Raw genomic sequence first — 20,127 nt, forward strand, 5'->3', positions numbered from 1 at the left:
ATTTTTAAATTAATTTTTTAAAATTTAAAATAGATATAATAAGTGATAAAGATAATATTAAATTTTTTACATTTATTTAAAATATAAATTTGATAATTAGAGTTCAAATAAATATAATTATTTTGATGATCTTATTATTTAAAAATTTAGAATGAAATTTTTTTGAATTTTTAAAATAAAGTTATATCGTAAACAACTAAAATTATTTATTCAAAAAATAAAATCCATATTTTATATTTTTAATTTAAAAAATATATCTTTAAATTAATTTGATTTTCAATTATAATTTGAATAATTTTGATATTTGAATAAATTTAAAATTATCTAATTTATAATTAAAAAATTATTTTATTTTATTAAAAAATTATCTTATGTATTATTTAAGAGAATTGTTCACGTAAATTTTTATGTGATAAATTTGTTTATGTATATTGTTATATAATATATATTAAATATATTTAATTATTTAATTTATAATTACAAAAATTATATTATTCTTTTAAAAAATTATACTATATGTTATTTAAGAGAATTATCACATAAACATTTTTGTGTCAAATTTATTTTAGTACGTTGTTATATATATATATATATATTTTAGATTACCCTCCCAAACAACTTCTTGTAAGAAACCCCTTACCAGACAAATCCCATTCTCGCTTTTTATATATTTTTCTCTATCTCCCGTCCCTACTCCAAGGACTTTCCCTCTTTGTTTTGTTTCTCCCTCACAAATATTGTGCTCCTTCTTCATCTCAAGGTTACAAAAGAAGAAATCGAAGTTGGCTGCGGCGCAGAAAGGCCATTGGACCCCTTTATGCCAGTGGGGATTGGCCCCTAATCGGAGGTGTGGTGCGAGGAAAACTCCTCGAACGCTTGGCTTTGCTTCTCTTTCCTTGTTCCTCGAGTTCCTCCATATAGTTCAAATTGAAGAAGGAAAGCTTTTGTTTAAACCACTCATTGTTTTGGCCCAATTACAATGTCGAGTCCCAACAACCTTGCTCTTGACTATGAAGCTCTGGCTGAGAAGAAGCGCAAAGCACTCGTCGACATGCACCGGTAAATTTAGATCTCATGATTTGTATAGTCAAATGTGTAAAATATTGAAATTCGTGTATTATATATTGTTTTATATGAAAATTACATGTCACACAATTTATGTATCATTGTTACACAAAAACATGAAATATATTTTTTTGTTTTGTTAAATCTGTATATAATTATTATTAAAATTTTAAACTGTGTCACATTCCTTTTTTTATTTTTTTATTTTCAATATCTTATCCATGTGTGTTGTGTTGTATGAATGTGTCGTGTTTTATATTGCCAGGTCTAGGAAAATTCCGCTTTTAATTTTTCTGATAAATGGGCTAGAATTGTTGCACTGGCCTGTATATTCTCTGATTGGATTCCTTTGAACAGAAAAGGAAAAAAAAGCTGGGTAATTCTTTTAGGTTTTCTTTTGGGTTTTATTGATTTCGAATTTGTTTTAACAGTGGTGAGGGGTCATCAAAAAAAGCTAGGAATGAGGATATTTCCGAAGGAATTATGGATGAAATAATGCAAGCCATGAACTATGGTAGTCGGAGAAAATCAAGCAAGGTTTAATATTTCTAAATACTTATATTCCTTTCTTGCTTTGTTTTAGCTGCTAAACTCATAATTATGATTGTTTTGGATGGCTTGTCTAATTTCTGTTGCATTCCTTATTTGTTATTTGCAAATGCAGCCTAAGAAACGGGGCAGGCGAATGGGATCCAAGAATAAACTGAGCCCCATAATTAAGAGCATGGTTGGAGATGCTACACTTCACTATGGAAATGGCCGTTTCAAAGAGGTACGATGTTTAATTGATAAATACAGCTGTTGCTGCATTGTGTTCTTGATGGTTAAACAAGAATCATGTGCTCCCAAACACTCACTGTTGAATGTGATATTTTACCTATTTATTAGTTTATGCTGGCTTGTGACAATGATAACTCAACATTCTTGTATTTTGACATGTCATTCTCACTAATATTTCTACTTGCTTTAGGAAGTATGTATAGCTGATGTGTGTAGTTTGCCTAAACTTATACATATCTTTAATACTGTCACCTTTTGTGTTTATTAAAACTTTGTTATCTAGTTGCAGAATTATAGTTTTTTCTTGTTACCTAATTTAACATCATCTCAGTTTATGGTCTTTATTTTGGATGGCATTTGACATCTGCAGCCGTTAATCTCAAGGAAATTCCTGCAGATATCAAAAGCACTTTATATATATATAAAATTACTGAAGACTTCTTTTTCATGTTGGTGAATTTTATTTACTGATTTTGAAAAGAAAAGGAAAAAAATAGTCGTTTAGCTTCTACTTTTTCCACTAATCGCACTATCTTCATTACTTTTATGGCCTTAGGATATGCTGTGACTTCTGCTTTTGGCTACACTGTACTTAATGCTTTGTAAGTAGGCTCTATTGTGTGTTTGAGATCTAAGATTGTTGGATCTCATTACTTCTATTAGATGCAAATGTCTGCGCACCAGGAAACAATCACGATGAATACTGTCACATTTTTAATATGCATTTGCACAACTTTCCTATTAGTAGATATTCAGAGTGTCACCAGGGAATCTATCTTTCTTTTTACCCAGCATCTCTCTTCACAGTTTTAGTGATTTTCACTGGAACTAACATAACCATCAGCTTTGATCAAGAGCTGCTGGATTGTCCTTTTATATACTGCATTTGTATTCTTTCTACACTTTTGTTTCCCCTTAATCCTCTCTTCCTCTCTTTTAATTCACACACTTCCTGCATGTTGTATCATGCTTGTCTTGATAGTGGCTTTGGGTTCTAAGTTGTCACTTGGTATATTTGGCATTTTCCATTTTGTCTAGCCCAATCACTGTTGATCCCAATCAGTGTTGATTGAACTTTGCAAGATGGTATTCTGTTTACTTGTTAAAAGTGCAAGTACTTCACCTTATATTAGGGGTTGGTTTCATGGTATGGTAATTGTTAGATGGATTTGATTCAGTTAGCAAGCTTTTCTTTAAGTTTATGGTTCTATTTATTCTTCCCTACTGATTCGTTCCCAATTTTTTTTGTTGTAGGCCATATCTGTTTTGAATGAAGTTGTTAGGCTTGCACCAAATTTTCCTCATTTATATCATATGCTTGGACTTGCTCATAAAGCTCTTGGTGATAATAAAAGAGCTTTTCAGTTCTACATGCTAGCAGGACTTCTTAAGCCAAAAGATCCTGATCTGTGGAAACTGCTTTTTACCTGGTCCTTGTACGTTTCTTACATTTTTCATTTTATCACTCTTTGCTGCTTGATCCAATGAAATAACATTTCTTTCACTTCTTTATGATTGTTACCATAGTTTATTGAACACTTGATGGAGATGAATTAGAAAACTTTTATCATATCTCTTAGTTAATTCTCCATATCTTACTTACCGGTCTCTTATTAGCCATTGAGTTATTCATTCTTATCTCAATGTCTCATTGGAATAAAATATGCATGGTTGCATCAAGTAGGCTAAGCACGGTTTATGTCAGTTCAAGATAGAGGTTTTACACCAGAACTGAGTCCACCATCCTTTTTTCATGGGTCCACTTGCAGGGTAAAAAGAAGCCTTTTCTCCTTGTTTTCCTTGTTCTTCTGTTTATCTTGTTTATTAAAGATTGTATTGATGGGGGAGGATAGATTTGGGGAAAGGGTAGTTGGGAAATGGTGAATGGTATGCCACTAGTGGGTTTTGAAGGACCGTTTTGAATGATATGATGCTACGCAACATGTTTCAAGGAACATGACTGCCCTTTGTTTCTTCTTAATAAATGGGTAGAGAAGGATGTAACTCCTTCAGGTATCTTAGGCTGCTTTGACGGGGAGGAGCCTTCGTGAGCATTCTTGAGGTGCCTTAACCTGTCAGTGTATGTCCATTTGTGCCACAAAGTTAAATCTCTGAAAACCTTCCTATGCGGTGTTGGTGAAGCCTTTATAGATAGATATTTTCAAAGGCTTGCTGTGTGAATCTACCAATTCCTGTTCTGAGTTAGGGGGATTCCACTCATGTTCTTTGTAAAGTTCTAATTTTCGACTGGTTCAATAGTCAATATCACATCAACTGAATGTCACGCAGGAGAGAGTATTGTAGTGGCAACCTAATACTGTGTATTTAGAAAGTAATAATTATATTATTTCTAATCAAATAAGCATTGATATGCAAAAGCTTTTGGGGTGAAGACTGAAAAGAATTAAATCATTTATTGAAAAAGGATTAAACTATATCAATTATATGATATACATCACAAGTAAAAAAGAATAGTCCCCACAGTATTCAGACGTATTTCAGGGAATTGGTATAAACAAGAATGATGGCCAATCATAATTTAATTATGTTAAATTTTGTTTTATGTAAAATAGTTCTCCTACTTGTTCTCCAAAATTGCCTGAAGGACTTGCAGCACTATTACTTTATATGCATTAGAGCTTTACACCATATCATGTATTAAATTAGATGTTTAGCAGGTCGAAGCAAGATGAGAATTTGCTGCATATATAAATTTATATTAGTTGCTGCTTTATCCTTGATTTAATTTAAATGATGATGGATTTAATATGATCCATTAACATTTATCTGATGCAGAGAGCAACAGAATGTTAGTCAGACCTGCTATTGCCTTTCTAAAGCAATAATAGCAGACCCTGCAGATATTGGTTTAAGATGTCTTCAAGCATCACTTTATGTTGAGCTTGGTGATAATCAGAAAGCAGCTGAGTCATATGAACAAATTCAACAAATTTCTCCTGAGAATGTTGAAGCATTGAAAAGTGGGGCTAAGGTGAACGTTGATTTGCTTCTCCTTTAATAAATTTTTGTTGGTGTCCTTTGCTTCCTGTCTTAACTTTGTAGTGATATGTTCATGCTTTTCATTATAGTACTAGTATTTTGGAGCTGTACTATGCAGTGGCTGGCTGGCTGGTTGGCAGCATAACCAGGAACATATGGTTGATTCTACCTTTATGTGCTATCAAAGGGAAATATATTGTTTTCTAAACAAAAGCAAATAACTGATGGAATTTGAGAATCGCAAAATTACTAATCTAGTAATCTGCGTAGCATCATATTATCGATTTTCTTTCTCTTAATTTGCTACAGCAATATAAGAGATTGTTTTTCATCATTTGAGTTTGCTTTCATTTGGATATATAAATTAATCTAAATTAAAATTGATTTATCGGTTTTTTTAATTGCGGCTGCTCCTCTGTTAGTGTAGAATGAGACCTTTCTTTTTGTTTTTTATTTTTTTCTTATTTTCTTTCCCTGGTGCTCAAAATATCTCTTTCACCCAATCCTTCTCTTCTTACTATTTTGATTGCAGTTAAAGCTATATGTTGCTATAGCTACTCCATTACTACCCTTTCTCTCCTTTGGCCATCATTCTCTCTAAACCCATCTGAATAACTCCCAAACAACCTTCAAATCCCTTAAGACTCCCCCACATTTTTGGTCTATTTAGATCTGAAAAATTGTTGGATCTGTTTCCTCTCCATGTTCTTTTCTAGTCAGTTGATTCCAACAGTTGTGGTGGCACTAATGGTAATTGCAAGCAATGGAGAGTGTTTTGGTTTTGGCCTTGAAAAGGATTGTACAACAGTTTTAGGCAGCTGAAAGGGGCTGTGAAGTTTAAAATTTTGGTACTTATCTAGTAGTTCTCGTCTTCGATATAATCCTTCATCCTTTGATCACATGCGTGTATTTATAAGCAAAATTGGGAAAGCAAAATCCCAGATTTTTGGGAGGGTGATTTGGGGGGTATGGTCCAATTTTAGGAAATATTGGCTTCAGATCTTTAATTCTTGAGCATACAGATAGAAGATGAAAAGAGATACTGAGTTTTGTAGGGGCTTGACATGGTAGGATGCAGTAACTAAATGGCTTTCTTTTGCAAAGCCATGAAGAGGAAAAAAAAAGAAGAAAAAAACAGTAAAAAAGGAAAATGCTGTGTTACTGCAGCTAAGAAGATGCATGTTCAAGTTTGTTGGGCATGTAAAGTGCTTTATTCTGTTTATAAATTGGAGGGATACTTGTAAAAAAGCCCTTGTTATATGGTAATTACTTACATAGACTAACCTGTTTATGTGTCTTTGGTGGGCTAATTTTAAGAAAATAAGTGAATCTAGGGTTTGCAGTTACTGTACAAAGTAAAAATAGAAAGCGGGTACTGGAGAAGAGGGACAAGGAGAGGGACTTGGCATCCATGCCACAGTAAACCATTAACTAATAGTTTTCATTTGTTGAAAATATATGTTTTAACGAGTAGTTATAAATTAAACAAGGAGTGATATGGAATAAAATGAAGCTTATTGAAGGCTTAACTATTTAGGTTTTTTGTTAATTTGTTATACTTTATGGGTTCAGTTCTAAAAGTTTTAGTATTTAGGATTAGGGCATTCAAGGTAATATTTAGTATTTCATATTTATATTAAGGTTTAGGGTGTAACTTAAAAGTACTTACCTTGTTTCAGTTTTTTGTATGTTTGGCTCTTATATTATTGAGATTTTGATTAATAAGTGAAGTCAGTTCTATATGTTCCTTTGCCAAAGCTCTTCTGTCTGTCTCCTAAATTCCTCTATGTCTTTCGTTTCTCTTTGTTTTTCCCTCTATTCTCTGTTTCATTCTCCCATCCTTGTTTTAAATCAAGGAGAGAGAAAGAGAGCGAGAGGGAGGTAGGGTTTTAAAACTCCCTAAATCTAAACTTTGGCCCAATGGTAAATTGAAACTCCCGTGGAAATTTCTATTAAGCCTCTTAAGTGTTAACGTGAATACATTGCTTTAAGAAAAAACAAGAAACTGTGGTATTCTTGTTTTTTTGTCAATATTGCTTAATTAATAAATTTCTATGCTTGGATAATGGGTGATTTAGTCTAAATCATGCATAGGAGAAGCCAAAAATTGCTAATATTCCCTCTAACATATCGTGCGTAGATTCTATATGGTTTCTAGATAGGTGAAAGCTTTCCAAATGTGATCCTGACCATTAAAAACTACATGGGATTTGGTTTGGATCAACCACAAAGTTTTTTATGGTATCACTGGCTTTATCATGAAATATCCTGAACACACTCCAAATGAAAAAAAAAAAAAACTCTCTAAATATGCTGAAAATTATGATTATCCGTGGGCATGAACTGCCATTTAATTTGATTAACCAAATTGAGAAAATTTTACAAAGCATTTGCCACCACATAATTCCTGTCTCTATGAAATGCTGGATGTGCGTTCCATGGCTGTTATTTATTTTTTCTTTTCTTGATTCTTGTATATAAGTTTAGTTCTTTCACTTAATGTGAATTGCGGAGACAAGCAATATGCGATAACCCAAAAAAATAAACCCAACAGAATTTGTCTCATTGTCTGGAATAGGCTGCATATATCTCATTCAATTTCCAACCTTCTCAGATCTCACAGAATCTGTTGGCTGAGTGGTTCCCTTTATCTAGAGATGTTTAATTTTGTTGATTTATTCTGTCTCAGTTATACCAAAAGTGTGGTCAGATTGAACGATCTGTTGCTATTTTGGGGGACTATCTTGAGGGTCATCCAGAGGAAGCTGATTTGAGTGTGATTGATCTTCTTGTTGCTATGTTGATGCAAAATAATGCATATGAAAGGGCTCTTCAGCAAATTGAGCAAGCCCAAGTTACATACTATTTGGGAAAAGAACTGCCTGTCAACTTGAAAACTAAAGCAGGAATCTGCCACATTCACCTGGGAGATGCAGAGAAGGCCAAGGTATGCACATTTTTATCTTATGTCCATGGTTACTTTAATGTTCTCTTTTCTGGAGGTTGCCCAATAAAATTTGTTTACATTTTGTATGTTTCATGGGTATATTCTTCTTGCTTATTTATGCTCTATGGCACCCATAATATGAAATATTTGAAAAAATCTCAAAATATAGCAAACCAGAATGGCGTTAATGTTTCCATTCAAATAAGGGCTCAATTGAGCCTAAATAATTGGTTAGGGGCTCAATTGATTGCAATAAAATGATAGGGGCTCACAAATTTAATCAAATACATGGTCTTTTTTTTTATATATATAAGCCAAATTTCAAAGATGTCTAGATGTCCCATTCTATTAGAATTTGATATCTTGTGATAGAATGTGCAAAGGTAATCTTCAATATTTCAAACCAAACTCACTTCATTGGTGTTAGATTTTCAGTTCTTGCTGCATGGAGCTTTTATTTTTTATTTGGAAATTCATTTTATATGTTTTTTAACTTCCTGCTATTGTCAATGGGATAATAAAGTAAATCAGACTACAAGGTTGCATAAAAATTATAATCATGAAGTGGTTTTATTTTTCTTGTGTTCAAAATTGTTCTTAAGCTCTGGAATTTGTAAATATTTTTCTAAAGACTGAACTGTATTAATTAAAAGAATTTGCTTGTGAATAAATGGGAATATGTCTGGGAATATTACTCATAGAAACTAAAAGCCAAAAAAAAAAAAAAAAAGATAAAAGAAGTTTCAGTGAATAAATTGGTATTTATATCTGAGGGTTTGGGAAAACCAAGAATGCTGCATTTGGTTCTGTTTCTAAGTTTAAAGCAATAGCATGTATGGTATTATCATATAGTATGTGGGAGCTCATTTAGGCCTCTAAATTTCCTTTCCGTGGCTTCTAATGCTTTCGTGGCAACTAATTGTATGAGTAAAAGTGCATGATAAAATTGAAATTGTTATGTTGCTGTTATTTGAATACTATTTAGCATCATTGACATGGTAATCTTTCTTAAACCCTTTTTCTTGTCTGTTGTTTTTTTGTTGGTCTTGGAATGTTCTTACTATGCAATTGTTCATACAATAAAGATATTGCAAAGAGGCTAAAGTACTAAAGCAGCACATATATTTTCCCAAATTTCCTAGATAAGCTCCTATTAGTCTTCTATTGTACCCAATAAAGCCCTTAAAGTACTATTTTTGTTTACTTAAGCCTTTACTTTGATGGAATTTGTTAAAGTCCTTTATCTCTGCCATGTCAGCATCTACGTGGCCATCTTTTCCAATCGTGGCAAAATATGAAATTCATGTAAAGTTGGCACTTACATGGTATGCCACATTAGCATCTATAGAGCCTTTATTTTTCTATGTATGTGCCAACAGCCATGTAGATTTTGACATGGAAAAGATAAGGATTCTAACGGTTTCCATGCAGAAAGGCTCAATTAAACAAAAATAGAACTTTGAATTGGGTACAATAGAAGGATAGAGGCTTATGTGGGATATTGAGAAAGTACAATGGCTCTTTTAAGTATTTTTCCATCCTATAGCAACTTGAGGTGTTGGAGGCATGCATTTTGAATGTATATTTTAGAAGTTTGAAATCAATCTGTCACACTCCTTAGTTGTCACTGAGTACTCTTAATGATCTCCAGATGTTCTTCAGTGTGTTGCAATTCAGTAGAGCACATGATCATGCTGACTTGATTACTGAGGTTGCGGACACATTTATGACTCTTGGGCATTTTAACTCTGCATTGAAGTATTACTATATGTTGGAGAATGATGATGGAGTCGATGATGTAAGGCACATTTTTTCTTTATCTTCCAACTGTTTCATTCATTTGTTCATTCTTTTGTTCTCTCTCTCTCTCTCTCTCCCTCTCCCTTGGTAGCTTTCTTCCAGAAGTAAAATTTGTTGCATTGTATGTCTATGTTCTGTTTTGCTGCATTTCTTTAATATAGCTCTAGATTTATTTATTTATTTATGCTATTTTCTAGATGCATCACACTCATTTGGCATATATAGGTATATTTGAGTTCCATATTTGTTATAGTCATGAAACATGTATGATACATGGAAGAACAGGCTATTCTTTCTTTTTTTTTTTTTTCTAAAAAATTTAGCAGTGACCAAGTGATGCGTGCATGAGTTTTAATATTGCTTAAGTATGCATTATGTGTAATTTAATGTATGTTTGTGTGCATTTATTTTGCAAGTGATGAGGGGGCTGGGACCTGGCTGCCCTTAGTTTGCCAGTGTTGGAATTGTTTGAATTATGCATTGTACTGATGCGTTATGCAAATTCTGGGGGTAGATGCGATTGTGGGCAATTGATTGGAGTGTATGGTGTTTAGGTTCCCAGCTCCCACCTTTGTGTTCCATCACTCTTCTCTACTTCTTTGATGATTGAAAGGGATGGAACTATGCATTTGGTGGCATTAACCAGGGAACCAAGTATTTGGTGGCATCAGTACAATTATGCATTGTACTGATGCGTTATGCAAATTCTGGGGGTAGATGCGATTGTGGGCAATTGATTGGAGTGTATGGTGTTTAGGTTCCCAGCTCCCACCTTTGTGTTCCATCACTCTTCTCTACTTCTTTGATGATTGAAAGGGATGGAACTATGCATTTGGTGGCATTAACCAAGGATCTGTATCTTTAGCTGCGTCTGTTCAGTTGTTCTTGGTGTTTGACACCCTTTGTCTACGGATGTGTGGATATATAAGTACATAACATGGAACATACATGTTTTTTTTATTTACATGCACGTAGAACATGTGTTTGTATTTGGAGTAGGACGACCTCCTAGGTAGCAAATGAGTGTCTTTTAGTTCTCTTTGCCAAAATTAATGGACAAAAAATTGATTTTATTTTTGCTAAATTATTGTTGATGAACTCAAAAGATTATGAGAATGGAGAGTTCTTGAACTCTAGAAAATAGCTTCTTTCTTCAAGGAACAAGAAATACTCCACATATAAATGATATTAGATGTATCAGCAGTCAGAAACTACCCTGTTAGCTACTTTTAAGGTTTAGTCTTGGGTATACACTATCGTACAATTATATTTCTTTAATCTGATGAGAACTACAGGTGTAGCTATACTTAATACCTCCGCATGATTTTAAAGAGTGTGAAAATTCTGTCATATTTCTTTGATTTTTTTCTATATGAATAGCCTGGTTAATAGAAAACTAATCTCTGATGGAGGATCTTATTCTTGGAGCTTAAACTCAGATTTAGCAACTTGAAATTTGTGATTTTTGGATCATAAGGGGTTTTGGTTTAGTAACAAATACATCAAACCAGATTAAGTAAATAAGGGCTATACATTGTCAAAAGATAGGCCTTACAATTTGGGAGTTGCTTCAAACATCTTGCAGTTGATTTGTGGATAATTATGCTAGTTTGATAACAGGGGGGTAAATTGATTCCCAGTGTTCTGTGTTTCGGATACTCAATTGTTAAAGAAAAGTTTCATTTACCTAAGAATATTTTTCCATGGATGATGATGAGGCTGTACATTGCTTCTCTCATGCTTGTGGTCTTTTTGGTATTAAGTTTTATAATAGACGTGTATGCACTTGTTCACTTTCATCTGAGCATGTTTGTCTTTATATTTTTATGCACCTGTTTCATTTTTAGAACACTTTACTGTTGCTTTCTTATTAGTATTTTAACAATTTCCTTCAACAGGATCATTTACATCTCAAAATTGGTCACTGTTACTTATCCTTGGGAGAAAGAATGCAAGCAATCAAGTTTCTTCAAAAGGGTAATGCTAACACATAATTCTTTGAAAGCATATTTAGCCTATATGTGCACCTGATAGGTACATGTCTCCCCACGCTCAAAGAGCTGGGTTTGAGTGTCCTTTCCCCCAATTTGTACCTGGTCAAAATAAAAGTTTAGGTTAGAACCATTTTATTCAGTTTGTCTAATGCACAAGATGCACTCAGCTTGGTGGAATGTTTGCCTGGAGCATAAGTTGTACATTTTGTATGTGTGGAGAATTTGATTTGGATGCTAATTAATAGATTGTTGTGAGGATAAATGAGTCTGGTTGAAGTAGGATCCTTAGGGCTTAGGGAAGGAATTGTCAGATTCCAAGCTGAAATAATAGTAGAAAATAGCAAGAAAAATATACGAAGAATGCAGAGAATTTAGGAAGAGAAAAGGGGGAAAATTGGTGGCTTCTTTATATTTAAATGAAAAAGTTGATGCTTCTATGAGTGCTGGGAAGCTGGAGTTAATTGCAGAGCTGGATTCATATATGTTATTGATTTATGAAATCTGTATGCATCTCTAATAGAATCTGTCAGTGTCAATGTGATTTCTATTATTCTTTGTTATATTGAGGTAAAAGTATTATTTTGGTCTACTATTTTGAATTGTGCATTATAGTCCCTGTTTGCCAATTTCTGGGTTTTCTTGTGTGGATGGAAAACTTAAGAGAAAGCAAGATCATAAGAAATAACTGAGGTCTGGCCCTGTTAAATATTGAACGTGAATGAGTGTGGATGGAGAATGCAAGAACGCAAGATATACATGTTTCAGCAATGGTGGGCTACAGGAGAGAGGCCAAAAGGGTTATATTGTTTTTATTCTTGACTTGTTGAGAAAATGCACAGAGGAACCCTTATCTATATAGGTCTTTGAGACAAAATATGGAAAACAGTAATAAGAGATGCTGAGGATGATGATTGGTTACAATTGATCCTAAATATATTTTTTAAATAAATAATTGCTTCATCAATTACATGGTAGACTAAGTGAATTTTGAGTATAAAATAATTAAAAGTTATTTTGTTTCAGTAGGTTCTAATTTTCCTTTTTCTTTCTGCTTAAGAACATAACAATTATAATCTGGAACTGGGGAAACTGGGTTTATGGCCTTTCTAATTTGGGAACTTTATGTATGTTTTTGATGGGGTGTTTTATAATGATGTTTATACATTATAAAGCCTGATGATAGTCTTGGTGAGCTGCATAGTGGAACATCTCTTTACTAGCAAGTTCTTATCTGCACTTAATTCCATTCTCAAAAGTTTTCATTTTAATGGCTGATAATGGATATGGCTCAGCTCTGCAACGACTAGAGAACAATGTTGATGCTCGTTTAAATTTGGCTTCCCTTCTTGTTGAAGACTCTAAAGAAGATGAAGCAATTTCTTTGCTGTCTCCTCCCAAAAATTGTGGTATATAGTCATGATTTTTCTCCTCCTTGATATACACGTAGAGCTATGCATAACAGTCTTTTTTTTTTTAATTTGTGGCGTGTAGATTTACACAATATTGACCAGAATTCTGGGACATCTAAACCATGGTGGCTCAGTGAGAAAATAAAACTGAAGCTTTGCAACATTTATAGAGCTAAAGGGATGATTGAGGAATTTGTCAACACAATTCTCCCTTTGGTTCGAGAGTCACTTTATATTGAATCTCTTGGGCTGAAGGTAACAACAAAAGTATTTTAATGTCATAAGATTTTTATTTCTAGGCTCTCTCTCTTTCTCTCTCTTAATTTGACCAAAATGGAATAAGGAGATCCACAAGGCATTTAGACCTGAATCACCAAAATTTATCTCAAAGGAGCTAGTTTGACTTGATGTTTCCATTAAAAGTTATCCTGGCATCAATGCATTTTTCACTCAGACATGTACATATCTACTGCCTATACATGTTTGTAGTCCAGACTTGAATCTTCTAGGGTTTGTGTTCATTTGGCTTCCTTAGTATAAATCCTTTATAGGGGTCGTAACGGTTCGATTTGGTTTGGTTTTGGAACAAAAATTGCTGTTAATGAACAGCATCGAACCAAATAGCATCTCTAGCCAAATTGACTGAAACCAAATTTTATCGGTTAGGTTCATCGGTTTTTCAAATTTTTAAAAATTTATCTTTTAATGGTTTTTTTTAGTATTTTGCACTAATTTAGAAAAAATTTTTTTTTTTTTCTTATGAAAAATAAAAAAGTGATTAAAAATGCATTTTGGTTCGGTAATTTCAGTTTTTCAACTTGTGAACTGAAAACCGAACTGAACCAAATAAGCTTATTTAGTATCCCAACCAAATTTAATCTAACACTTAAATCCCTATTTCTTTTTCTTTCAAAGAAATCCTATCTTTGGACTGTCTCATTTACTGGCTGTTCTTGGTCAGATAAAGGTGAAGAAAAGGCTAAGAGAGAGTGTTCTATTTGAAAGAGTCAAAAAAGTTGATGATCAGCAACCTGATGGTGTATTTTGTGGGTCAAGACCGATAGTAACTCCAGCAGATAGGTGAGTAGTGAATAGTGTTCTCAATTCATGGAGTTAACTATTTCTCATTGAAGTGCCAAGTTGACTTTGAGTTCATTTGCTCCAATTTTTTTGTATGAGCTGAGCAATCTCTTAAAGTCTTTGCTTATTTATCAAATGAGCCTAAATATGAGGACAAAGTTTGTTCATTGAAGTAAAACAAAAAAAAAAAAAGGAAGACACGACACATGAGCTTTTGCTAAACTGACAGTGAGATGCTTGATTTGTTTATAGCCTATTTATTTTGGCATGCTGAGTATTTATGTATGCTTTCATTTATATAGTATCTTCATTTATCTGCAAGTAATTTGCTAAGAGCTAAGATGTGGAAAAAGAAACAAAAAGGAAAGGTGGAAAGAAGACCCTACTGCTTATGTAGATTTTGTTGGACCATAGTTTTGGGAGCAGTATTGTGGAGAGACCTTAGCTTTGGCTTTTCTCATGAAGGGAAAGCTTTGACTCAAATATGTTTCTCCACTTGGCAGTTCAGAAAATCCATTATCCTTAATTTGTTATCCTGTTGAGTAAGATTGCAGTCATTTTCTGGGGACTCCTTATCCTAAATATCGAAATTATGAAAAATAATCTTCGTTTTGAAAGAACTTATTTTAAATAGTTATGATATAAGATTGGAGTAAAAACTTGCCTTTGTTATTTTCATCTACAATTGGTACATGACTTTTGAATAATTCTATTTTCTTGAAGCATCAATCAAGCTATTGTCATACAGTTTTTCCTTTTTTTTTTCTTTCTTCTGCTAAATATGATGTATAACTTTTTTCTGGAATCTGGTGTTCGTGTGGATGTGTTCTTTCTTTTTCCTCCGGTGGATATAAATTAACTGTTTTGTGATTGATGCTCTAAGAATAGGCTGAAAGCTTCCAGAGCTAGAAAGCTGCTGCAAAAGAAAGCAGCTTTGAAGGAAGAAAAGAAAGCAGCTGCAATTGCTGCAGGACTTGATTGGCATAGTGATGATACCAATGATGAATCTGAGGTAATCCTAATTAGTATATTTGATTAAACTAAGAATTTAAATTTTCAAGTGACAGGACTATGTGATTCTAATCTTACCTACTTGTACATATATTTTGTTGTTTGTCGCAGGAAGAACATGTTAAAGAGCCACCTTTGCGTAATCTTCTGAAAGATGAGGAGCATCAACACCTAGTCATAGACGTTAGTGCATTTTGTTTCAATTCCACCTTTCTCTGATATCATTGAATTTTTAAATCTTTTTCTTCACTTCAGTAAAAGTTTATGATTTTGTCTCTCTCAAGTTGATTATTGCAATTGGACTTACTTCAATCATAAAATTTTACCTGATATTCCTTTTTTTTTCCCCTTCTTGGATCTTTGATGTCAGTTAGAGTTTTTTTGTCCTTTTTAATATGTACTAAGGGTTCTTACTTCTTTCTGCTCATTAGTTGTGCAAGGCATTGGAATCTTTACAAAGGTATTATGAGGCATTGGAGATTATCAAACTTGCATTGAAATCAGGTCATAACATTTTGCCTGTTGAGAAGGAGGAGCAGCTTCGATCGCTTGGAGCACGTAATTCCTCACCTTACCATTGGTTCATTCTTTTTGATTTGGCCCACTAGTTGTTTTCTTCTTTGAATTTGTTTTCTTTGTCAATAAGGAATGATATAATTAGATATTTGATTGCTAAAGGTTCATTATAATTCTACAGAAATGGCATACAGCACCATGGATTCCAAGCATGGGTTTGACTGCATAAAACACATTGTTCAGCAGCATCCTTACAGTATTACTGCTTGGAACTGCTATTACAAAGTAATCCCAAGGTATTTATTCCTTGATGTTTATTCCATTTTCCATTGTATGATTTCTTATTATGAAATGGCTCTTTCCTTCTCTTGGTTTGCTATAGCTTCACCATGAAATAACTTGATGTTTTTCTCTGATGAATATTTTTTAGCTAGCACTTTTTTTTCTACTTCTATTTCTAGTATGTGCATATTGTGGATTGTAATATATGGGGATGTTTTTGCATTACTTTATAGGCAGTTATGGAATCTTTTATTCAATGTGAACTACTCCACTGGTGTCAAAGTTGTGCTATTGTAGAGAAAAACTGCTTGCCTAAATGAATAAAACTCATGAAGTGTATGGATATTTCCCTTGTGGTGTGTCTTTTGGTCAAAATTATTTCTTATATATTCAATTTCCCTTGATGCATCCCCTGTTTATTATTCCCTAAAAATTTTCTCTATTCACTTGGTTTTCCCTTGCAAGCCATACGTTATGTGATGAAAGATGGCAAGGAAAAAGAGAGGAGAAAAACTAAAAGTGTTTACCAACACTTAGGTAGCCTCTTTTGTTTAAACAAAATGACAGACACGCATAAAGCTAATTCACTGTGCACTACCTAGTACATATACAGTTCCTTAGTTTCCTAATTATTTTGGCTGAAAATATGCTCTCCTTGTTTTTCTATTGAAAAACAGTTTGATAAATTCTGTGTCTTAATTATTAAAATATATAATTCTCTCAGAACAGATATTTTAAATTCATAATTAAATATGTAAATTTTACCTAAAGGTGGCAAGTGGGCATATGGGTTGGATACTTGGATTCTGATTTTCAAGTTATTATTGGGTCTACCTCATTTAAAGATTGGGCCATTAATGTTTGAGTTGGTTCAAGTTTGGGTCATCTTGGTCTGGCTTTTTAAGTTTGACTCATCTTGATTCAAGGTTGTTCTGGGTCCAAGGCATCTTTGGTCTGTTGTGTTAAGTTCAGGTGTTCAAGTCGTCTTGTGTATAAGGTTACCTTAGTGAAAAAAAGCTTTTTGTTTTGATTTAAGGTAATGATACCATATATCAAATAATATTTCTCCAATTTTAAGTCAATATCCTGTATTAATTAAAACAAAAAGAACTTGATTTAAAATTTTACTTTGGAATATGTGATAGATACATGAAATAACATTTGTCAATAATGATTAAACAACTTAATTTATTAATTTGTTTTGCCAACTCTGCAATTAAGCATCAATTATAGAGTAATTTAAAAAAAAAAAGTTCAATATAATATCATAACCAAATATTTTAATAATATAAAAAATATAATATGCTCTGATGGGTTTATGATAAAATAAGATCAATTTACTATACACCAATGGTAGAATTTATAAACTCCATTCGCAAGTTTATATGTTTGTCGTGTGTCTATTTATTTAATATGTTGACTTAATGATTTAGTGTTGATTTCTTTATTCATGTGACTCGTGCATAAACCTATTTGGAGAGCATTTAAACTTTAGCTGCTGTTAAGATTAGTCAAGATTGTGCTTGGTTGCTTGAGTTGAGTTAGTTTTTGGCACCTATTAATTAAATGAAAAAAGTTCTATTACATTTTAATTTTAAAATTTGAAATTAAGTGAAAAGAATCAGTATAGTTGGGCTATTTTAGATTTGATATTAGGTCTTTTGGGATATCTAGTTAGATTGTTCAACTTTTAAGTTGTATCTGGTTCTAATTATTCAGGTTTAAGTTGTTATGGTTGGGGACACTTCATTTCCAGGTTATTTTTCAGTTTTGGCCAACTTCAGGTTTTTGGTCATTGACTTTTTATAGGTCGTGCTTTTAGAGAATTGATTGGGTGCTTTGGTTTGGGTCCGCTTTTTGGACTTCTAATTTAATGCAACTTTAATTGTTCATGGGATTGTACAGTATAACAATTTTAACTTGAGATCCTAATTTTTAAATGCCAATTGCATGGGCTAAGAATTTGGTAGGCAAGGTACATCTATGGGTCTATGTGCAAAATTAGTATTGTGTACAACATGCTACATGATTTGAGTAATCATGTAATTTGGTTTACTTCTTATTTATACTTCTCTGATAATTGTGCCCTTTTGTTATTTATTGTATAGCTGTCTTGTCTTTTAACGAAATTACCGTACAAATGTTAGGATATATTTTTTCTTAAAAAGGTAATTCCAAGTATTGGAAAAATAAAAGTTAATGAAAATAAGACATTAAACTGAATCCCAATACTGCAAAATGTAACAATAAATTATTATTGTTTATGAGAAGCGAGAACATCATTTATGGTTCTGATTGTGGAAAAGTTTTACAGCTATACAGCTGTTATAACAAGTATAGCACATTTGCACAATTGCAAACATGATACATTTGGGCTTTTACATGTTCGGTGATTTTTAAAATCCCTTAAATTTTATCTTTAAAGTAAGATACATAATAATATTCTACGTTACACTTTTTTCGTTTTAGGCATATTGCTGATTGCAACCTATGTTGGTCAACCCTTATTTTTGTTTAAGTACCAGTGTCAAACATATATCCTATGGAAAACTTGGGAGAAACTGAATGCACCTTTTTTACTCTGTTCGAAGCAACATAGATTTCAACTTTTGTGAGATCAAACCTAGTCCTAGTAAAAGTGACATCAAAACCATCCTGAACCACCTTTTGAAGCTTAGTAGCATACCTAGTCATCACTTTTAATCAATTTAGCATCACATGTTTAATCACGATTATGATATTTGTTTATCCTGTGGCATCTCATGTTATTTTACTTTCTGTTTCTCATGGTACTTACTCTTTGATGTGTTGACCTGGGCAAGTATTGGTCTTTCTAAATACTTGTTTCCCTCAACTTCTAGTTGTTAATTATTGGTTTTCTGCTGTCTTAGATCAGGAAAAAGTTATTCAAGACATTGTAAGTTTCTACGTTCTATGCGAAGCAAACACAATTCTGTACCATCTATCGTTATTTCTGGCCATCAGTTTACCATGGGTAGTCATCATCAAGATGCTGCTCGAGAATACCTTGAAGCTTATAAGTTGTTGCCAGAGAATCCCTTAATTAATTTGTGTGTTGGTACGTCTTCTTCTCTCTTTCGGTAGTATCCCTACGATGCTTATGTACTTGAATCTTATCATGTCTATTTGATGTGAAACATGGTCATTTTCATTAATTTATAGGTTTTACCTTACAGGGACTGCATTAATCAACTTAACTCTTGGGTTTAGACTCCAAAACAAGCATCAGTGTCTTGCACAAGGTTTAGCATTCCTCTACAACAATCTCCGGCTTTGTGAGAGCAGCCAGGTTCAGTTTTGTTCTCATACTTTTTATCTTTCTTTTCTGTTCACGATTACCATTCTTCACATGCGTCCTTTCATTTTTTTTTGGTTGTACCTTTTTTTTTTTGCACTTTGGAGTCTAAAGTGCTAAAATTAGTAAAAGTTAAATACCTAGAAGCAGTGCTCTCCCTCCACGTGCCCTATGTAAGTTTGCGGATTTTATATCAAAATGCATACGTCCAAGGATTCTGACATAACTTGAATCTGACTTGGGGTTGGTTGATCTATTCCATGCTATACACATTTATTCTGATTCAACCTTTAAATGCAAAATGCCTCATGTTATATGGTGAAACATCTAATTTTGTGCAGGAAGCATTGTATAACATTGCGCGGGCTTGCCATCATGTGGGACTTGTGTCTCTAGCAGTTGCATATTATGAAAAGGTGTTGGCAACGGTTGAGAAGGATCATCCTATACCAAAACTTCCGAACGAGAATTGGGATGGGTTAGAGAATCAGAAAGATGGGTATTGTGATCTTGGGAGGGAGGCAGCTTTCAATTTGCATTTAATCTATAAAAAATGTGGAGCAATGGATCTTGCTCGTCAAGTCTTGAGAGATCATTGCACCTTTGATTAATATTTATTTTACTGCAGAAATTGTGCTACTTTTAGTACTTTTGCATGTGAACTTTAGGTCTCCAGGGGTAACAATCACCTTGATCTATTAATATGTAAATGGTTTTAGGATCTTAATCTTACTCATCTCCAATGGGAACAAGAATGGAAATGTGTATTTTGTTATGGATATGAGAATGAGGATTAGGGTTGGCAGCCCAACCTGAGCCTAACAGATTTCGACCCGATCAAATAAAGTAGATTTTTTTTTTTTTTGAATTCGAGTTTCGGGCGGGATATTATTAAGAAAAAATTGGGTTCAGTTTTTAGGTAAATCT

At 33.2% G+C, this 20,127-nt stretch overlaps 1 protein-coding gene across 5 annotated transcripts; it reads left to right on the forward strand.

Annotated features, from left to right (window-relative positions):
- Positions 1–612: 612 nt before the first annotated feature.
- Positions 613–20,022, forward strand: LOC111275370 (tetratricopeptide repeat (TPR)-containing protein). Of its 5 annotated transcripts, XR_016334419.1 has the most exons (19): positions 613–1,059; positions 1,497–1,602; positions 1,730–1,837; positions 3,100–3,281; positions 4,642–4,837; positions 7,535–7,792; positions 9,444–9,590; positions 11,491–11,569; positions 12,879–12,992; positions 13,078–13,250; positions 13,957–14,075; positions 14,964–15,087; positions 15,198–15,269; positions 15,518–15,644; positions 15,784–15,898; positions 18,776–18,963; positions 19,082–19,194; positions 19,315–19,443; positions 19,542–19,681. XR_016334419.1 is itself a non-coding variant. In XM_022860716.2 (18 exons), exons 1-18 carry the CDS (start codon positions 980–982, stop codon positions 19,809–19,811), a joined length of 2,571 nt encoding a protein of 856 aa, XP_022716451.2. In that variant the 5' UTR covers positions 613–979; the 3' UTR covers positions 19,812–20,022. The 5 variants fall into 5 exon arrangements, 4 of the variants coding, with proteins under 4 accessions (XP_022716451.2, XP_022716452.2, XP_089612141.1 ...); XM_022860716.2 differs by lacking the exon at positions 19,315–19,443 and having other exon boundaries at positions 19,542–20,022; XM_022860717.2 differs by lacking the exons at positions 9,444–9,590; positions 19,315–19,443 and having other exon boundaries at positions 19,542–19,927.
- Positions 20,023–20,127: the final 105 nt, after the last annotated feature.

The sequence above is a fragment of the Durio zibethinus genome, chromosome 26 (assembly GCF_047325235.1).
Source record: "Durio zibethinus cultivar Kanyao isolate XHJ-2024 chromosome 26, ASM4732523v1, whole genome shotgun sequence".
Classification (NCBI taxonomy): domain Eukaryota; kingdom Viridiplantae; phylum Streptophyta; class Magnoliopsida; order Malvales; family Malvaceae; genus Durio; species Durio zibethinus.

Coding starts and splice junctions, on each gene's coding strand:
- LOC111275370 (XM_022860716.2), top strand. CDS start 980: ATGTCGAGTCCCAACAACCTTGCTCTTGACTATGAAGCTCTGGCTGAG. Junction 1,838..3,099: donor GAAATGGCCGTTTCAAAGAG/GTACGATGTTTA, acceptor TTTTTGTTGTAG/GCCATATCTGTTTTGAATGA. Junction 19,195..19,541: donor GGCTTTGTGAGAGCAGCCAG/GTTCAGTTTTGT, acceptor AATTTTGTGCAG/GAAGCATTGTATAACATTGC.